At 53.7% G+C, this 17,934-nt stretch overlaps 1 protein-coding gene across 1 annotated transcript; it reads right to left on the reverse strand.

The window, feature by feature from the left end:
* Positions 1–246: 246 nt before the first annotated feature.
* LPCAT4 (lysophosphatidylcholine acyltransferase 4) lies at positions 247–11,033 on the reverse strand. The gene is made up of 14 exons (XM_049790223.1): positions 10,935–11,033; positions 8,463–8,605; positions 7,617–7,837; positions 7,036–7,148; positions 6,877–6,937; positions 6,394–6,452; positions 6,057–6,091; positions 4,958–5,012; positions 4,573–4,655; positions 4,193–4,318; positions 2,763–2,895; positions 1,288–1,386; positions 843–999; positions 247–640 (listed from the first exon to the last, which is right to left on the reverse strand). Exons 1-14 carry the CDS (start codon positions 11,031–11,033, stop codon positions 489–491), a joined length of 1,536 nt encoding a protein of 511 aa, XP_049646180.1. The 3' UTR covers positions 247–488.
* Positions 11,034–17,934: the final 6,901 nt, after the last annotated feature.

Raw genomic sequence — 17,934 nt, forward strand, 5'->3', positions numbered from 1 at the left:
TAACTTTTTCTTGTTTCTGGGCCACACTCCACGGTGCTCCTGGCTCTTTGTTCAGGGATCACTCTTGGTCTCTTGGTAGGCTTGGAGGAATCACATAGGCTGCCAGAGATGGAACCTGGGATGGCTCTGTGCCATCCAACTTTCTTACCAAACCAACTTTATCACTCCGACCCCCAGGGTCTTGCAAGGGGCAGCATGCAGTCAGTCATACCTTTCCAGCTGATAAGAGCATCAATGAGACCCAGATTTATTTTTTAAATAGATATAGATATATATATTTATATTTATATATAAAATAGTTTTTACAAAAGAAAAATACCAACAAAACAAAACAAGAAATAAAAACCAACTTCAAATAAAAAACCCAAACAACTCTAACCAAAAAAAAAAAAAAAAATCAAACAGGAGCAGAGTTGGGCTTGCGGCCCAAGGGTAGGAAGGCCCCTGGTGCAGCGAAGGATGCAAGCAGGGTATTCCAGGAGCAGTGCTCAGTCGCCCTTCTGCTTGGGCACAGCTCCATTGGCCAGAGCAGGAGGGGGGCTGTCTGCAGAGGCGGCTTTTGGTATGTGAGGGGGGCGCAGGTAGGAGCTAAAGAGCTTCCCGTGGAGCGGGTCGTGGAGGGAGAAGTCCTGGAACTGACCTGGATACGTCAGAGGGGAGAGACGAAGAAGAATGAGCGGAGGGTGGCCCCCTTAACCACGACTGAACCCCCCAGCTCAGATTCTCCCGCTTCCCCTCGGGTTCCGACCTCCTTCCCCAACCTCTCTGGGGCAGGGCCTGCTGCTCCCTTGAGGCCCAGCATCCTTTTTTTTTTTTGGGGGGGGGAGCAGTAAGAAACTCACTGAAGGACAGTCCTGGGTGGGGCCCGGCATGGCACAGCTCAGCATGCAGCGCCTGGGCAGCGGGGCGGGGGGAGCCCAACAGCAGGTACAGGATGGTGCAGAAGCCGTCCTGGTAGAGCAGCCGGCCAGGCCTCTCGGCTTGTTCCTCAGCAAAGAGCTTGGAGAGAAAGGGGGAAAGTGGGACCCAGGCTGCCGAGTATGCCAGCCTACCTCCTGCAGCAAGGGCAGGTTGTCATGGGGCACCGTGAGCAGCCCATCTGCTTAAGGCCCTCTTTCTGTCGCCCGTGGGACCCCTGCTTCCTAACCCATGCTCTGTGCTGTGGACTGTAGGACATGGACGTGTGTAAGAGCAGATTCAAAAAGCTACAGGTACAGCACACAAAAACCAACTGGGGTGCTACTAGACTCCCACGTGTCAACCTCCACCCATGTTACACCCTGATACCTCAAAAGCCAGACGGGTCAGCTCTTCTAGGCCACTGCTCCGGTCCAGAGCAGCCAAGGCGAGGGCCACATCTCGGAAATCCACCAAACCCTGGGCATCCTGGGGTGAAACAAGCCGGAACACTTGGCCATGAGCACCCCTCACTCCCATCCCTGCCCACCTTCCTCCTTCCTTCTCTGTGAGTCTCCAGCCCTCGGGAATCCCCCATTTTTTTTTTGTTTTGGGGTCACACCCGGCAGTGCTCAGGGGCTACACCTGGCTCTACGCTCAGAAATCGCCCCCGGCAGGCCCGGGGGACCATAGAGGATGATGGGATTCGAACCACCATCCTTCTGCATGCAAAGCAAAAGCCTTACCACTGTGCTATCTCTCCGGTCCCGGGAATCCCCCTTAATTCTCTCCACCTGCCTCCCCAGGGGACTGGTGAGAAAGAAATCCCTCAGGAATGAGCTGAGACACCATTGAGGTCACTCTTGGCCCCCAAGCTGGAGAAACTGGTTTTCCCCTGACTCAGTCCCCATGGAGGAACTGGTCTGGCTGAGTCAGAGGGTCACTGGCATAACCTCAGTGAACAACGCCCGCTTCCGTGGACTTTGCTCTGCCAGTTTTATGGGACACCATGCATGTGGATCTGTTCTCTTGCAGGTCCATGGACAATCTACCTCTCAGTCCACGGAAGCCACACACAACCAGCCACCGTGTCCCTTTAGAGGATTTAAGATGGCGACAAATGACAGTTTAGATTAAAAAAAAAAAGCTCCCTGGTTCACTGGGGGTTGTTGAATCTTCTGGGATTATTATCATTTGAGTCAAACCTGGCTAAGTCCCAGGAAATATATGGTTTGCCAAGATTCTTGAAAGTTCATGAATTCCCTGGAGGAGCAATGGGATATTTCAAGAGATCTGCCCAAGCTCGGCAAATGCCTCTAGGCCTCAAACAAACTTATGGGTCTGACTCTCTCCAGGTCGTTTCTCCCAACGCTCAGGGGCTTCTCCTGAGACCCTTGCCCAGAGCCTCACAAAGTGTCACCCGCCATCTCTGCCAGTCTCTCAAGTGGCTTCAGGAATTCAGGAGCCTCACTGCTTCTTTCTCCCCAGCTCCTCCCCACAAAGGATGGAAACACTATTCGGTTGTTTGTTTTCTTTTCTTTTCTGGTCCACACCTGGCTCTGCACTCAGAAATTGCTCCTGGGTCAAGGGACCATATGGGATACTGGGGATCAAAGCCGTGTCTCCTAGGTCAGTCACATGCAAAGCAAACGCCCTGCCACCGTGCTGCCACTCCGGCCCCCAAAAAACACTATTCTTTAAAGCAACAGACATGCTGCAGGAGGAGTCCCCCACAATCTTGGGGGACAGTCAACACCCACATTTGTGGGAATTTGCAGCTCAAGTTCTAAACTGGCCACCTAACGAGTCTGACACAGACCTCACATCAGGAGCCCAGGCTCTGTCCCTGCATTTGGCTCTTTTACCTGCTGGAAGTAGCTGAAGGCGCCAGCCACCGTCTGTGGGTCCGAGAGTTGGAGCTGCCTAGCAAACTCTTCCTGGCTGATCATCCGACTCCGTCCTGGCTCTGCTCCGGTGTCCACACAGCTGGGGGACAGCCTATAATGGGGTTGGGGACGGCAGAGTGCTGACTGGGTTTCTTTTGGGGCATCTCACCCAGCGGGACTTTGGCCCGAGCCCCAGGAGTCTCTGAGCACAGGTCCGGCGATGTTTTTCTAAGATGAGCTCTGGCTCATGGCCTCTGGAGAGTCCTTCCTTTTTCCACCACAGTGATTATTTTTCTTTACCACCCCCCCTCACCCTTACTTCTGCATAGATATCTCTGATAAATTCCTTTCTACTTTTCCTTCCTTTCTAATTTTTATAAAAAAAAAAAAAATTGGGGGCCAGAGAGATAAGCACAGTGGGAGGGTATTTGCCTTGCACGCAGCCAATCCAGGAAGGATGGTGGTTCAAATCCCAGCATCCCGGGCCCGGAGAGAGGCGTTTGCCTTGTAAGCAGCTGATCCAGGACCAAAGGTGGTTGGTTCGAATCCCGGTGTCCCATATGGTCCCCCGTGCCTGCCAGGAGCTATTTCTGAGCAGACAGCCAGGAGTAACCCCTGAGCAGCACCGGATGTGGTCCAAAAACCAAAAAAAAAAAAAAAAAAAAAATCCCCAGCATCCCATATGTTCCCCCAAGCCTGCCAGGAGTGAGTTCTGAGCGCAGAGCCAGGAGTGGCCCAAGTGCCACTGGGTGTGACCCAAAACCTATATATGTATATATTGGTTTTTGGGCCACACCCAGCAGAGCTCAGGGGTTATTCTTGGCTCTGCACTCAGAACTCCTCCTGGCAGGCTCAGGGGACCATATTGGGATGCTTCGGAATCAAACCGGGGTCCATCCACGTGCAAGGCTGTGCTATTGCTCCAGCCCCTCAAAATTTTTTTTCTTTAAATATTTTTTAGTTTGGGTCCATACCTGTAGCTCAGCACTCAGGAATTATTCCTGGAGAGGATCAGGGAACCACATGGGATTTGGGGGACTGATCCCAGTTAGGTCTGCTGGGTACAAGGCAGGCACCTTATCTCTTATCACCTTATCTCTCTGGCCTTTTCCATTCCCCTTTATAAAGGCTTTCTTTCTCCCTTTCCCATTATCTTGATTTTTTTTTTTTTTTGCTTTTTGGGCCACACCCAATGACCCTCAGAGTTTACTCCTGGCTCTGCACTCAGAAATCACTCCTGACTTGGGGGACCATGTGGGACACTGGGGATCAAACGGTAGTCTAGTCCATCCTAGGTCAGCCACATGCAAGGCAAACGCCCTACTGCTATAGTTCTGGCCCTTCCCATTATCTTGATTCTTTCCTTCACTTCTACACCCAGCCCAGCCTCTCCCTTCAGGGTCACTCACCCGGCTTTGCAAAGCACCTTTCCCAGTTCCCAGAGCTGTGGCTCAAATGCCACCTTCAGTCGTCCCACCACCATCACTGGCAAACTCCCAACAAACTCACACTCGGTGGCTGGAATGCCCAAGGCTCTGGAGGGAGAAGAGAGATGGCAGGGAGGGAAACTGAAGCAGAGGAATCTTTCTGATTCATCAGTAACTCTGGCCTTCTGTCTAGAGACCCAGATCCCTTTACCTCGAGCTCCCTAATCTCAGGTGTCCACAAGCCCTTTCCACTGCCCACCCCACCCCCATTCTTACCTCCATCCCTTGCTCTCCTCCTCCCCCCACGCCCAGCTCCTTTGCCTTGTAAATCTGTTCCCGGAACTACTTTGTGGGACACTCACTGTGCCATAACCCGCTGGACATTGTTGGCATACAATGTGGGGTCCTTGCTCTCCTCAGGGCTGGGGTGATATACAGGGAGGAACTGAAACAAACAGAAACACAATTTCCTTGGGGGCCGGAGAGATAGCATGGAGGTAAGGTGTTTGCCTTTCATGCAGGAGGTCATTGGTTCATCCCGGCGCCCCATATGGTCCCCCGTGCCTGCCAGGAGCAATTTCTGAGCCTGGAGCCAGGAATAACCCCTGAGCACTGCCGGGTGTGACCCAAAAACCAAAAAAAAAAAAAAAACACAATTTCCAACAGGATCTCAAAGCCAGGGGTGACCACATCCACCGTTTCCCCTGGAAGCTTCCGGTTCTCCCCCTCCACCCACTGCAGGCGTACCTCGACATCCACGATGCTACAGGGCTGAGAGGCTGTGAGCCAGAGCACCTTGAGTCTGAGAGAAAAGAGAGCTTCAGTCCTCCTTGACTGATTAGGGGCATTCCCGCCAGAGAGGGGTGTGGGGAGGGTCTGTCCATGGATGGAGGTTGGACATTTTGTTTTGTTTTTGGGGGAGGTCACACCCAGCAGTGCTCAGGGGTTACGCCTGGCTCTACGCTCAGAAATCGCTCCTGGCAGGCTCAGGGGACCATATGGGATGCTGGAATTTGAACCACTGTTCACCTGCACGCAAGGCAAACACCCTACCTCCATGCTATCTCTCCGGCCCCCCTGCAAATTGGACATTTTGCCTTGCTGGACAGTCGGGTGGATTCTCACTTAAGAGTTCGAAGGAAGAGTTGGACATGCAGAAGGGAGAGAAAGCAGTACTGCAGGGAGAGGGAGATGAAAGGGGGCCAGGCTAATTTTGGGAGGTCAGAGGCGAGCCTGGAAGTGGGATTCTTTTTTTTTTTTTTTTTTTGGTTTTTGGGCCACACCCGTTTGATGCTCAGGGGTTACTCCTGGCTATGTGCTCAGAAATCGCCCCTGGCTTGGGGGGACCATATGGGACGCCGGGGGATCGAACCGCGGTCCGTTCCTTGGTAGCGCTTACAAGGCAGACACCTTATCTCTAGCGCCACCTTCCCGGCCCCGGAAGTGGGATTCTTAAGAAGGGCCAGAGCAGTGGCGCAAGCTACGGTAGGGCGTGACTGACCCAGGACGGACCTCGGTTCGATCCCCCATCATCCCATATGGTCTCCCAAGCCAGGAGTAATTTCTGAGCGCATAGCCAAGGGTAACCCCGGAGCGTCACCGGTGTGATCCCCTTCCCCCCAAAAAAGGGCCACACCAGGGAAACTTCAGAGGAAACTAAATTAGTAACAGCTAAAGTCCCCACAGGAATGACTGGAAGCAATGGCTAACAGCAACTCAAGGTAAATTGGCCAGCTCTTTCTCCAGGGGTCCCTTAGTTGGGGGTGAAGGAGGACTGTCCATCTTGTCTGGCTAGTGACAGATGGACCCTGCTTCCCACCCTCACCCCAATAACACCAGAACTCACACTCCAGGGCCCCTCCATGCCCAGCTGGTGGTGTCCTGTGGGAGAAGCACAGGGAGAGCACAGAGTGAACTTCACTGGTTTTGTTTGGGGCCAGGCTTGAGGGTTCCTCCCAACTTGGTGCTTGGGGGACCAGGCGGGGCTGGAGCTGGATTGCAGGCATCCTGCATGCAAAGCATTCCACCTCTGTACCATCTCCTCAGTACACAAAAGCAACCCTCGTGTCTCCTTGGAAGAACCCCACCCTCTTCGAGTGGAGGTTCCGCCCCAGCCTCACATGCACCCCTCACAGCATCTCTGCAGGTGCTTGCCCCCCTACCCCTTCCCCAGCGAGACTCACCAGACTGTTGGGGTAGCGTATGAGGACAGGCTGAATGGGCACGCCTGCAATGAAGGCTCCTACCCCGTTCCCACCCAACCCGGGGCACAGGTTAGAGCACGGAGGTCGGTAGGCCAGTTCCCCCAAAAAGTCCTGGCTCCATTTCCCTTATGTTCTGCTCTCTGCCTTTGGGGGGGGTGTCTTTCTCCTCCCGCTGAACCCATCTGTCCGTCTCCTTTCCCTGCCAAGTGGGGTGACTCCAGCTCTTCCTGCCCACATCCTTTCTAGGCTCCCTTTCTTTCTTTTTTTTGTTTTTGGGCCACCCTGGTGACGCTTAGAAATTGCTCCTGGCTTGGGGGACCATATGGGACACCAGGGGATCAAACCGAGGTCTATCCTAGCTTAGGACATGCAAGGCAGACGCCCTACTGCTTGCGCTACCACTCCGACACCCCTCTAGGCTCCCTTTCTCCCCTATGCAACCCCAATGTACTTTCAACTCACCTGGTTTAAATTTCAGCAAAGCTTTCTTGTTCGAACACGTGCCCTCGGGGAAGAACAGGACCTGGGGACAGGCCAAATCCCGGGGTCTCAGTCAGATGGCGGAGGCCGCGGGTGGAGAGCCACCTCCCGAGGAACGGGAGCCCCCAAACCCGTACCCACCTGGGGCCACTTGCCTCCGGAGGTTGCCCGTCTTTTAACTTCCTCCACGACCCTGCGCCGGGAAGCCGGATCATGCCGGGACACCAGAATGGCTTGGTTGAAGCGGAGAAGGGCTGGCGTGCGAGAGAGGACAGGAGTCACTTGGTGCCCAGTTTGGGGTGCAGGCGAGGCTCTCCTTAGCTGCAAGCAAGTCCTCTGGAGAGAGGCCCAGGGCTTCTTGCACCTTCCCCTTAACACAGCTCAGAACACGCCGTCATAGGGGTCACACCAGTCAGTTGCCCTTCACGTGACCGCCTTTCTCTAGCATGTGCATTCCTGTCATTTATTTATTTATTTATTTAGGTTTTTGGGCCACACACAGTGATGTTCAGGGGTTACTCCCAGCTCTGTGCTCAGAAATTGCTCCTGGCTTGGGGGACCATATGGGACACCGGGGGATCGCACCAATGTCCGTCCTAGATTAGTGCACGCAAAGCAGACTCCTTACCGCTTTCCCCACCGCTCAGGTCCCCATTCCTGTCATTTATTGAGGGGGACTCTGAGCTGCCTCCCTGCCCCCCTGACCTGAGGGTCACTCTCACCTCCAATGACAGGCACGGAAAGGTTCTCAGCTCGAGACACAACCTTGGGGAGGTCACAGGGCAGCAGAACGATGGGGTCAAAGAAGGTCGAGTGGGGAGCGGCCACAAGGACAGGGGCTTGAAGGCGAGAGGCCCGCTGGCCCCGAACTCGGATCCGGAGGAAGCCCAGCAGGAAGAAGAGCAGGCGGCTGAGGCCCAGCACCCCATTGTGACACACAGTCCTGTGGGACACGAAGGGATTCGATGGTGAGCCTGACCTCCACTCCCCCCAAATTGTAGGTATAAGAGAAACAGACTCCCCCACCTTAAAGATTTGGGTCACATCCGGATGTGTTCAGGAGACCTTATATGTGGTTCTGGGGATACAACCTAGCTCTGTCTCTGGGGCTGGAGTGATAGCACAGCAATAGGGCGTCTGCCTTGCACGCAGCCAACCCGGGACAGAATCTGGTTCAATCCCTGGCATCCCATATGGTCCCCCCCCCCCAGCATATCAGGAGCGATTTCTGAGCAGAGCCAGGAGTAACCCCTGAGCATTGCCACTGGGTATGGCCCAAAACAAACAAAAACACTGTCTCTCACGTCACTGTCAGGACACCCTTTTTGGCGCCCTCAATTCCCGGCGCCAAGGGGCCAAGTAGCTGGCAGGCATCTTGGGTATCTTGGGAGGATCACTCCCCCAGAGGAGAGGAATGTGGGGACTGACTGAGCACGATGGCCTCACTGCAGCCTCCCGGGTGGACTGGAGGGGGCACCAAACTCTCCCCACACTCTACTTCTTCACCAGGGAACACTATCAGGGCAGGATGGGCAGGGCCTGAGTCCGGGGGCTGGTGTCCTACTTACTTCCTCCATCCCGAAAAGGGTTCCCGGAGCTGCTCCTCGCTGAGCCCGGCCACTTGCAGCAGGGCAAAAGGCCAGAGGAGGAAGAGGACGACGAAGGCCAGAAGCACTCGGATGGGGGCTAATAGAGCCCCCAGGACACAGAACTGCAGGGAAGGGGAGAGAGGGGAGGGGAAAATTCCACTGCAGGCCCAGAGAAGCACCTCAGGGGGGTTTCCTTCTCCCACTGGGGGACAGGTGGTGTGGGGACAGCCAGGGGCGGGCCCCGGACCCTTGGGGGGACCGAGGGACCAATGAGAGCAGGCAAGGGCAGAAAGGATGACCCGGGCAGCAGGGCCTCCTCCCTCGCTTGGGCCTTCCTGGCCCTTCTGGCCAGCTCCCACCCCGCCTATAAAAGGCCTGTCATAAAAAACCAAGTGGCATCTGGAGAAGCTGTGAAGGCGACTGAATGACAAGGAATGCAGAGGGCCCGGCTTCACATCCATGCAGGGGAAGCTAAAAGCAGTGTCCTCCCCCACGGCCCATTCCATAAATAGCTTCCAGGCCCAGAAGGAACCGGAGCAGCGTTCTGTCTACTTGGGGCCGGGGAGACAGACAGACAGACAGGGGGACCCCCCACATGCAGAGGGGGATCCTTTTTTAGGAGCTGGCCAGTGTCCACGTCCACTCAGCGGCACCCCCAAGTCCTGGGAGATGGAGGGGAAGAGGACAGAGCTTGGGCCCATCTCTGTAACACCAAGCCAAGCCTAGCTGGGGTTGCCAGGAGCCCAGAGACAAGCAGTGCTGCCCCAGGGAGCGGGCAGGTAAACAAGAGCGACCCAAGAGCTAAGTCCTAAGGAGGCTCAGCCACTCCCCACCCTGGCCACTGTCCCCATCCTCATCCCCATCCCTGGGGCCTGGGGGGGCCTACCGAGTCAACCTCCCTCGGCACCTCCCTCCTCCTCCTCTGCACCCCAATCCGAGGTGCTGCAGTGCGGGGAGGTGGGGGAGGAGTGGGGCAGGAGGGAGATGGGGTGTCGGGAGGAAGGGAAGGGCACAGGGACGTGGGTCTGGGGGGGTCCCAGCTGGAGGCTCGGGAGTGCTGCACCTCGAAGTGCCCCCCTCGCTCGCACCCCACCCTGGGTCTCCTGGACTGCAATTCGCTCCCTGGCCCAGGGCGCTGCAGGCTGGCACCTCGTCCTCACCGCCCCCAGACCGTGTCCTCTGCCAGCCTGCATCCTCGGGTCCTCCACTCTCAAGTGCTCCATCTCCAGCCCCTCCATCCTCCAACCTGCACCCTCAAATCCTCCATCCTCAGCTCCTCCACCTTCCTTCCACCTTCCATCCTCCATGCCCAGGTCGTGCTCCTTCTTCCATCCTGCACCCTCAAGTCCTCCATCCTGAGCAGGTTCATCCTGAGCCCCTCTCCTCCATCCTGCTCCCTGAAACCCTCCATCCCCAGCTCCTCCATCCCTAGTCCGTTCAGCCCCTTCCACCCAGCACCCTCCATCCTCCAAGTCCTCCATCCTGCTCCCTCAAATCCCCCACTTCCATCCTCTGGTCCTCCACCTCCCACCCTCCATCCTTCATCCTCCAAGTCTTCCATCCTCCGTCCTGCTCCCTGAAATCCTCCATTCCTAGCTCCTCCATCCTTAGCCCCTCCAGCCCCTTCCACCCTGCACCCTACATTCCTAGCTCCTTCATCTTCCATCCCCAAGTCTTCCATCCTGCATCCTCAAATCCCCCACATCCATCCTCTGGTCCTCCACCTCCCACCCTCCATCCTTCATCCTCCAAGTCTTCCATCCTCCGTCCTGCTCCCTGAAATCCTCCATTCCTAGCTCCTCCATCCTTAGCCCCTCCAGCCCCTTCCACCCTGCACCCTACATTCCTAGCTCCTTCATCTTCCATCCCCAAGTCTTCCATCCTGCATCCTCAAATCCCCCACATCCATCCTCTGGTCCTCCACCTCCCACCCTCCATCCTTCATCCTCCAAGTCTTTCACCCTTCATCCTGCTCCCTGAAATCCTCCATCCCCAGGTCCCCCATCCTTAGCCCCTCCAGCCCCTTCCACCCAGCACCCTCCATCCTCCAAGTCCTCCATCCTGCATCCTCAGACCCTCCACCTTCCCACCCTTCATCCTTCATCCTCCAAGTCTTCCATCCTCCGTCCTGCTCCCTGAAACCCTCCATCCCCAGCTCCTCCATCCCTAGCCCCTCCAGCCCCTTCCCCCCTGCGCCTTCCATCCCTAGCTCCTTCATCCTCCATCCCCAAGTCCTCCATCCTGCACCCTGACATCCTCCACCTCTCACCCTCCATCCTCCATCCTCCAAGTCTTCCACCCTCCCTCCTGCTCCCTTCATCCTCCAGCCCCTTCCACCGTGATCCTCCACCCCCCAAGCCCCCCACCTCCCTCCCACCCTTCAGCCTTCATCCCCACAGCCCTCCACCCCGCACCCCAAGCCCTCTGGCCCGACCCCCACCCGCCGCCTACCTTGAGCCGCTGCGGGCGCGACAGGCGCAGGTCGTGCACGAAGGGGTTGGGGGGCGCGGGGGGCCCGGCGGGGGCGGCGGGGGGGCCCCAGGCGCTCATCGCGGCCGGGCCGGGGCCGGGACAGGACCAGGACCCGGGCCCGCGGCCCTCGGCGGCGGCAGCTTCTCCGCCCGGCTCGGCTCGGCTCGGCTCGGCTCGGCTCGGCTCGGCTCGGCTCGGCGCGGCGCGGCGCGGCGGCGGGGAGCGGCCCAGCCCGGGCGCCGGCCCGCGTTGTCAGGGCGCCGGGCTCGGGGCGGGGCTGGGGGCCGGGGCCGGGGCCGGGGCCGGGGCGCGCCCCCTGGCGGCGCCTGCGGGGCCTCGGGGCGGGGCCGCACACACACACACACACACACACACACACACACACACACACACACACACACACACACGCACGCACGCACGCACGCACACACGCACACACGCACACACACATACACACACACACACACGGGTCGGCCAGCTGCTTAGGGCCACTGGAAAGGTGCTCACTGTCCATAGGGCTTGGGGGTCCCCTCCCCCAATGAGCCCACTATTCAGGGCCACTGGAAAGGTATCTTCACAGTCTACAGCATTTGGAGGTCCTCTGCCCCAAAGAGCCTGCAGTGCAGGGCCCATGGAAAGGTGTGTTCGCTGTCTATAGGGTTTGGGAATTCCCTCCCTCAAAGAACACACTATTCAGGGCCACTGGAAAGGTATCTTCACAGTCTACAGCATTTGGGGGTCCTCTCCCCCAAAGAGCCTGCAGTGCAGGGCCCATGGAAAGGTGCAATCACTGTCTATAGGGTTTGGGGATTCCCTCCCCCAAAGAGCCCACTATTCAGGGCCACTGGAAAGGTATCTTCACAGTCTACAGCATTTAGGGGTCCTCTGCCCCAAAGAGCCTGCAGTGCAGGGCCCATGGAAAGCTGTGATCGCTGTCTATAGGGTTTGGGGGTTCCCTCCCTCAAAGAACACACTATTCAGAGCCACTGGAAAGGTATCTTCAAAGTCTACAGCATTTGGGGGGTCCTCTCCCCCAAGAGCCTGCAGTGCAGGGCCCATGGAAAGGTGTGTTCGCTGTCTATAGGGTTTGGGGGTTCCCTCCCCCAAAGACCCCACTATTCAGGGCCACTGGAAAGGTATATTCACAGTCTACAGGATTTCGGGTCCCCTCCCCAAAGAGCCTGCACTTCAGGGTCCATGGAAAGGTGTGTTCATTGTCCATAGAGTTTAGGGTTCCCTTGAGGACCCCTCCCCAAAGAGGCCACTAGAAAGTTACATTCACAGTCTACAAGGTTTAGGGATCCCCTCCCCCAAAGAGCCTACCGCTCAGTGGCCAGTGGAAAGGTGTGTCCACTATCTATAGGATTTGCGGATCCCCTCCCCAAAAAGCCCACTGTTCAGGGCCAGTGGAAAGGTGTGTTCACTATCTGTGGGGTTTGGGCTACCCAAGCCATTACCATTCCAGGAGGGTCTTGGGGATCTGCCCACTTATGTGGTCCATCTATCCTTCTCTGGCTGGTTGGAGTCCCGGCCCGCCAAGGCCAGAAGTTGCTCTCTCTGCTTTGTGGCCGCCAACCTTGGCCTCCCGCTCCCCGATTTCTCCCTTTCTCTTGCCCACCTGTTAGCACTGTCAGAAACTCCAGGTGTCCTGCTAGATCATGATGGGGAGTTCTCACAAGCAGTGTCAGGGGGGCCTGGAACCATTCCCTGCCACGATTCCATGTGCAGACCTGCCGTCAGGTGCTGTTGGGGTACTGTTGAGTGTGAGATCACTAAAATCACCCTGTCGGTGCTCAGCGGTGCAGGGGCAGGAGGTACCTGGGCTCTACCCAGATGCCTGTACTACCTACCTACCTGGGAGATTTCTTTCTTAGCGTCTTGGGGTCACACTGGGGCTTACTCTCTGGGATGCTCAAGTTATTACTCCTGCTCTGTGCTCAGGGATATATCCAGTGGGCCAGACAATAAGATTTATCATTCTTTCATCCAGCAGAAATTAAAAATTACTGACACATACAAGTTAAAGTGTACATTATTATTTTATTTTTTTAAATCCATTTTAAGGGAAGGATAGGTCCTGATATTATCATTTGTTTTTTCCAATTAAAGCAGTTCATCACATCGTTAAAAATCACCTCATGATTAATATGTCTTTAACATTTTAACGTATCATCATCATATGCGGGCAAGCTATTTAGAACTCAAACCCGGAGTAATAATAATTATGCAGATAGCTATGTAATTAAAATATACATAATCACACACTGTCTGTGATGCTAGTTATACCATGATGGGGGTCCCATAGAAAAACTCAAGAGTCCCGGAAAAGATTTAGAATTTCAAGAAGGGGCTGGAGCGGTGGCACAGCTGTTGGGCACGCTGTTGACCTAGGACAGACCGAGACTTGAACCCCCAGTGTCCCATATGGTCCCCCAAGCCAGGAGCAATTTCTGAGCACATAGCCAGGAGTAACCCCTGAGTATCACAGGGCATGGCCAAAAAACACAACAACAACAACAAAAAATAATTTCAAGGAGTTTTAGTAGCCAGCGACTGCACAGGGTCCCAAACCCAAACCATGCAGCCTGGTATATTTTTTCCACACCTTTTAAAGAGTGCTGCAACATCTTCCTGGAGCAGGTGTGCACAGGTAGATAAGCAGAATACAAAGTCACACTAGAGGGAATTTTAATGGCAAGGGTTAATCTAGCTGATGGTAATCCTAAAAAAGCCCTGTCTTCCGTTTTTACAAACACATGACACCTGCCAGGGTTATCTGTGGAGCTTGTTGCAAACAGTAAAGCAAAGCCGTGGGTGGTCTGAGGGCAAGATGGAAGCCCACTGCTACCCATCTTTCTTCTCTCACTCACCAGCCTTTTCCTTGCACATAAACGGTAACAGGAGGTGGCTCTGAGAAGAAGCTCTTGTCTGGAGGAGGCCCTGAGTTCCACCATCCTTTGTGCTCAACCATTCAACACCAAGAGATTTTTTTAGGGGGGGTCACACCCGGCAGCGCTCAGGGGTTAACTCCTGGCTCTACTCTCATAAATCGCTACTGGCAGGCTTTGGGGGGGGGGGACCCTATGGGATGCTGGGATTCAAACCACTGTCCTTCTGCATGCAAGGCAAACACCTTACCTCCATGCTCTCTCTCCAGCCCGAGATGTTAAACTGATTTTCTATTTTCTCTGCAGAAGTGATCAAAACCCTCAGGCTTGTGTCTGGTGTGGGTTTCTGGCCTTCCATCTTTGTTTTCTTCATCACCGTCATCTTCCATTCTTGCTCCTTCCTCTCAGGGTGAGGTTGTGACCTCACTGTTTCCTCAGTGTGGAGAAATTCCATTATTCTTCCTGAGGACAAAATCTCTTGTCCAAGAGGAGTCTATTGTTTGACTCTTTTGCTCTCAAAGTTGCTGAAATGCATATGGAAAGAAAAGATGGCTCCAGGCAAGGCTTACTTCCTTTAGGTCAAGTGGGGGGTTGTGGGTTTGGGGGAAAGAAGGGGCAGATACACATCCCAGATTTAACCAGGACCTTCCATCAGGCTCTTAGAGCCCTCTTCCTGACCCCTGTCTGTTATTGATGCCCTTAATAGCTCTGGATTGTATTCCTAAAGAAACTGTTGAAACTGCAGTTAAATTAGATATTGAATCATGGTTTGAAGTGGCCTTTTAAGAAGTGGTTCCACTTTGGGCCTGTTTCTCTTTGAAAAGCCATTAAGTAGTCACTTCTGGTTGCCTCATCCTCTAGCCCTAAGCAAAAAAAGATTTTCTACTTTGGTTCCAAGACTGGCCAACTCTGGGATGTTATGGGTATATGTCAGGAACAAAATAACACATAGGACGCCCTAAGCATCATGACGGAAACACTCCTGAGCACTCTGGTGGGAAAAATCTCCTAGTGTAAGGCCACCCTGAGTGAAGACTTAGCATGAGTTCTGCCATCTTAAGATATCAGCCATTTTATACTGACCTCTCAGTCACCCTTCTACCCTGGCCTGAAACCTTTCCCTCTCTGGAGCCAGGCATTGTGAAAGCAGACAGGGTGAACTGACCTAGCAGTTACCTCCCAACTGAGTCTTGAACAAAGTGCCCATCCATCAAAAAGAAGGAAGAAACTGGTACTCTGACAGGTCCCAAGAATATGTGAACAATATGCCCTCCAGGTGGGTCTAACCAATCATGGGAAAAACATAAGGAAATGGTGACTTTAGATTGCGAAAGGAAGCTCTATACCCAAGCTGGGGTTGCTCTCATTCTGAAGGGGACAGCCTTGATTGGACTCAACACACTGCTTTGAGACTCAGCACTTGCTTGACTTGTGATTTGTGTGTACTAAACCCCCCCCTTTTTTTTTTCTTGTTTTTTTTTGGGTCACACCCAGCGGCACTAAGGAGTAACTCTTGGCTCTGTGCTCAGAAATTGTTCCTGGCAGGCTCAAGGGGACCCTATGGGATGCTGGGATTTGAACCACATTCTGTCCTGGATCTGTGGCATGCAAGGCAAATGCCCTTCCGCTGTGCTATCTCTCTAGCCCCTAAAGTCCCCCGTGCCTGCCAGGAGCAACCCCTGAGAACCACCAGTGAGACCCAAAAACCAAAAAAAAAAAAATTCTTTAAATCAGAGCTCATTGCTTTCTGTGGCCTTTGGATAGTGGATCCTAACACTAATACTGCTAGATGTGACCCACCCCCACTTCCAAAGAATGGGTATAGCTGTTAAATCCACTTGTTTCTGGAGATAATGGAATGATAACTGAGAGTGTTGGTTGTTTTTTGTGTTTTGTTTTGCTTTGGTTTTTGGTTTTTGGGTCACACCTGGTGGTGCTCAGAGGTTACTCCTGACTCTGCACCCAGAGATCGCTCCTGGCAGGCATGGGGACCATATGGGATGCCAGGATTTGAACCACCAGTCGTCCTGGGTCAGCTGCGTATAAAGCAAATGCCCTACCACTGTACTGTTGCTCCAGTCTCACGATAACTGGGAGTTTTTTTTTAAATGCCATATAGAATATATGTATACCAGAGCGTAACCACTACCCAGCTTAAAGCTGCCATGTGATGCGGAAGGTCACCTACATGCTTGGATGTAGTACTTCTCTTTCTCTCTCTCTCTCTTTTTTTTTTCTGGCCACACCCATGTGATGCTCAGGGGTTACTCCTGGCTAAGTGCTCAGATATTGCCCCTGGCTTCGGGGGGACCATATGGGACACCAGGGGATCGAACCGCGGTCCTTCCTTGGCTAGCGCTGGCAAGGCAGACACCTTACCTCTAGCGCCACCTCGCCGGCCCCAGTACTTCTCTTTTGGTTGCAGTGCTCCCCACTCAGCCCTGGTGCTCACTTTAGGTGTGGGCCATGCACACATGTTCCCTGGGGATTGCCCACTCTAGCTGTATGCTTGGACATACCTGGTTGTACGCTGAAGGCCACACACTATTTGGGCCTGGTAGTTCCAGACAGTAGAGTTACCGGGACCTTACTCGATACATGTTCATGGCACAAGGGATTGAACTCACAGCTGTTCACTTGCAAAGCAGGGTGTGGGGGTGTGTGTGTGTTTTCTATTGAGTCCTCTAACAATTTTTGAAATCATTTTTGGAGGAGGGCACATCCAGAGGTGCTCAGGGGTTACTCCAGGCTCTGCACTCAGAAATTACTCCTTGCAGGCTCAGGGGACCATAAGGGATGCTGAGGATCAAATCCGGGTTGGCCGCATGCAAGGCAAACCCCTACCCGCTATGCTATTGCTCCAGTCCCGCCTTTTATTTATTTTAAATTAATATCTTTATTTAAACACATGAATATGAACATGATTATAAAAAAGAACAGCCCCCACCTTTATCAGTGCAACCTTCCCACCACCAATGCCCCATATCTCCCTTTTCCCCCCACCTCCTGCCTCTATTCAAGACAGGCATTCTACTTCTCTCACTCAATAACATTGTCGTGATAGTTGTCAATGTAGTTATTTTTCTAACTGCACTCACCACTTTTAGTGGTGAGCTTCATACTGTAGGCCAGGCCTTCCAACCCTCATCTATATTGTCTTTCTGTATTACTACAATAATGTATTTGTTTGTTTGTTTGTTTTTTGGGTCACACCCTGCAGTGCTCAGGGGTTACTCCTAGCTCTACGCTCAGAAATCGCTTCTGGCAGGCTCAGGGGACCATATGGGATGCCGGGATTTGAACCACCGTCCTTCTGCATGCAAGGCAAATGCCCTACCTCCATGCTATCTCTCCAGCCCCTACAATAATGTCTTTTATTTTTCTTTTTTATTTTCTTTCTTTGTTTTTTTTTGTTTTGTTTTGTTTTTTTTTGGGCCACACCCATTTGATGCTCAGGAGCTATTCCTGGCTAAGCGCTCAGAAATCGCCTCTGGCTTGGGGGGACCATATGGGACGCCGGGGGATCGAACCGTGGTCACAATCTCTCCTTGACTAGCGCTTCAAGGCTTACCTCCAGTGCCACCTTCCCGGCCCCGTCTTTTAGTTTTCTTAAATACCATAGATGAATGAGACTATTCTGTGTCTGTCTCTCTCCCTCTGACTTATTCCATTCAGCATGATAGTTTCCATGTCCATTCATGTATAGGAAAATTTCGTGACCTCATTTTTCCTGACAGCTGCATGATATTCCATTGTGTACCTGTACCACAGTTTCTTTAGCCATTCATCTGTTGAGGGGCATCTGGGTTGTTTCCAGATTCTGGCTACTATAAATAGCTACAGTGAACATAGGCATGAGGAGGGTATTTGTGTGTGTGTGAGTGCGTGTGCATGCATGTATGCGTGTGTGTATGTGTGTGTGTGTGTGTGTGTGTGTTCCTAGAGTACATCCCTAGGAGTGGTATGGCTGGATCATATGGGAGCTCAATTTCCAGTTTTGGGAGGAATTCCATATTGTTTTCCATAAAGGCTGGACTAGAAGGCATTCCCACCAGCAGTGAATGAGAGTTTCTTTCTCCCTAGATTCCCGC

The sequence above is a fragment of the Suncus etruscus genome, chromosome 16, assembly GCF_024139225.1.
Source record: "Suncus etruscus isolate mSunEtr1 chromosome 16, mSunEtr1.pri.cur, whole genome shotgun sequence".
In the NCBI taxonomy this organism is placed as follows: domain Eukaryota; kingdom Metazoa; phylum Chordata; class Mammalia; order Eulipotyphla; family Soricidae; genus Suncus; species Suncus etruscus.

Excerpts from the sequence above, each read along its gene's own strand:
- LPCAT4 (XM_049790223.1), bottom strand. The coding sequence starts at position 11,033 with ATGAGCGCCTGGGGCCCCCCCGCCGCCCCCGCCGGGCCCCCCGCGCCC. Across the intron at positions 6,938-7,035 it reads CCGGAGGCAAGTGGCCCCAG|GTCCTGTTCTTCCCCGAGGG; the intron begins GTGGGTACGGGT and ends GCCTGTCCCCAG. Across the intron at positions 641-842 it reads CCACCCAGGACTGTCCTTCA|GTCAGTTCCAGGACTTCTCC; the intron begins GTGAGTTTCTTA and ends TGACGTATCCAG.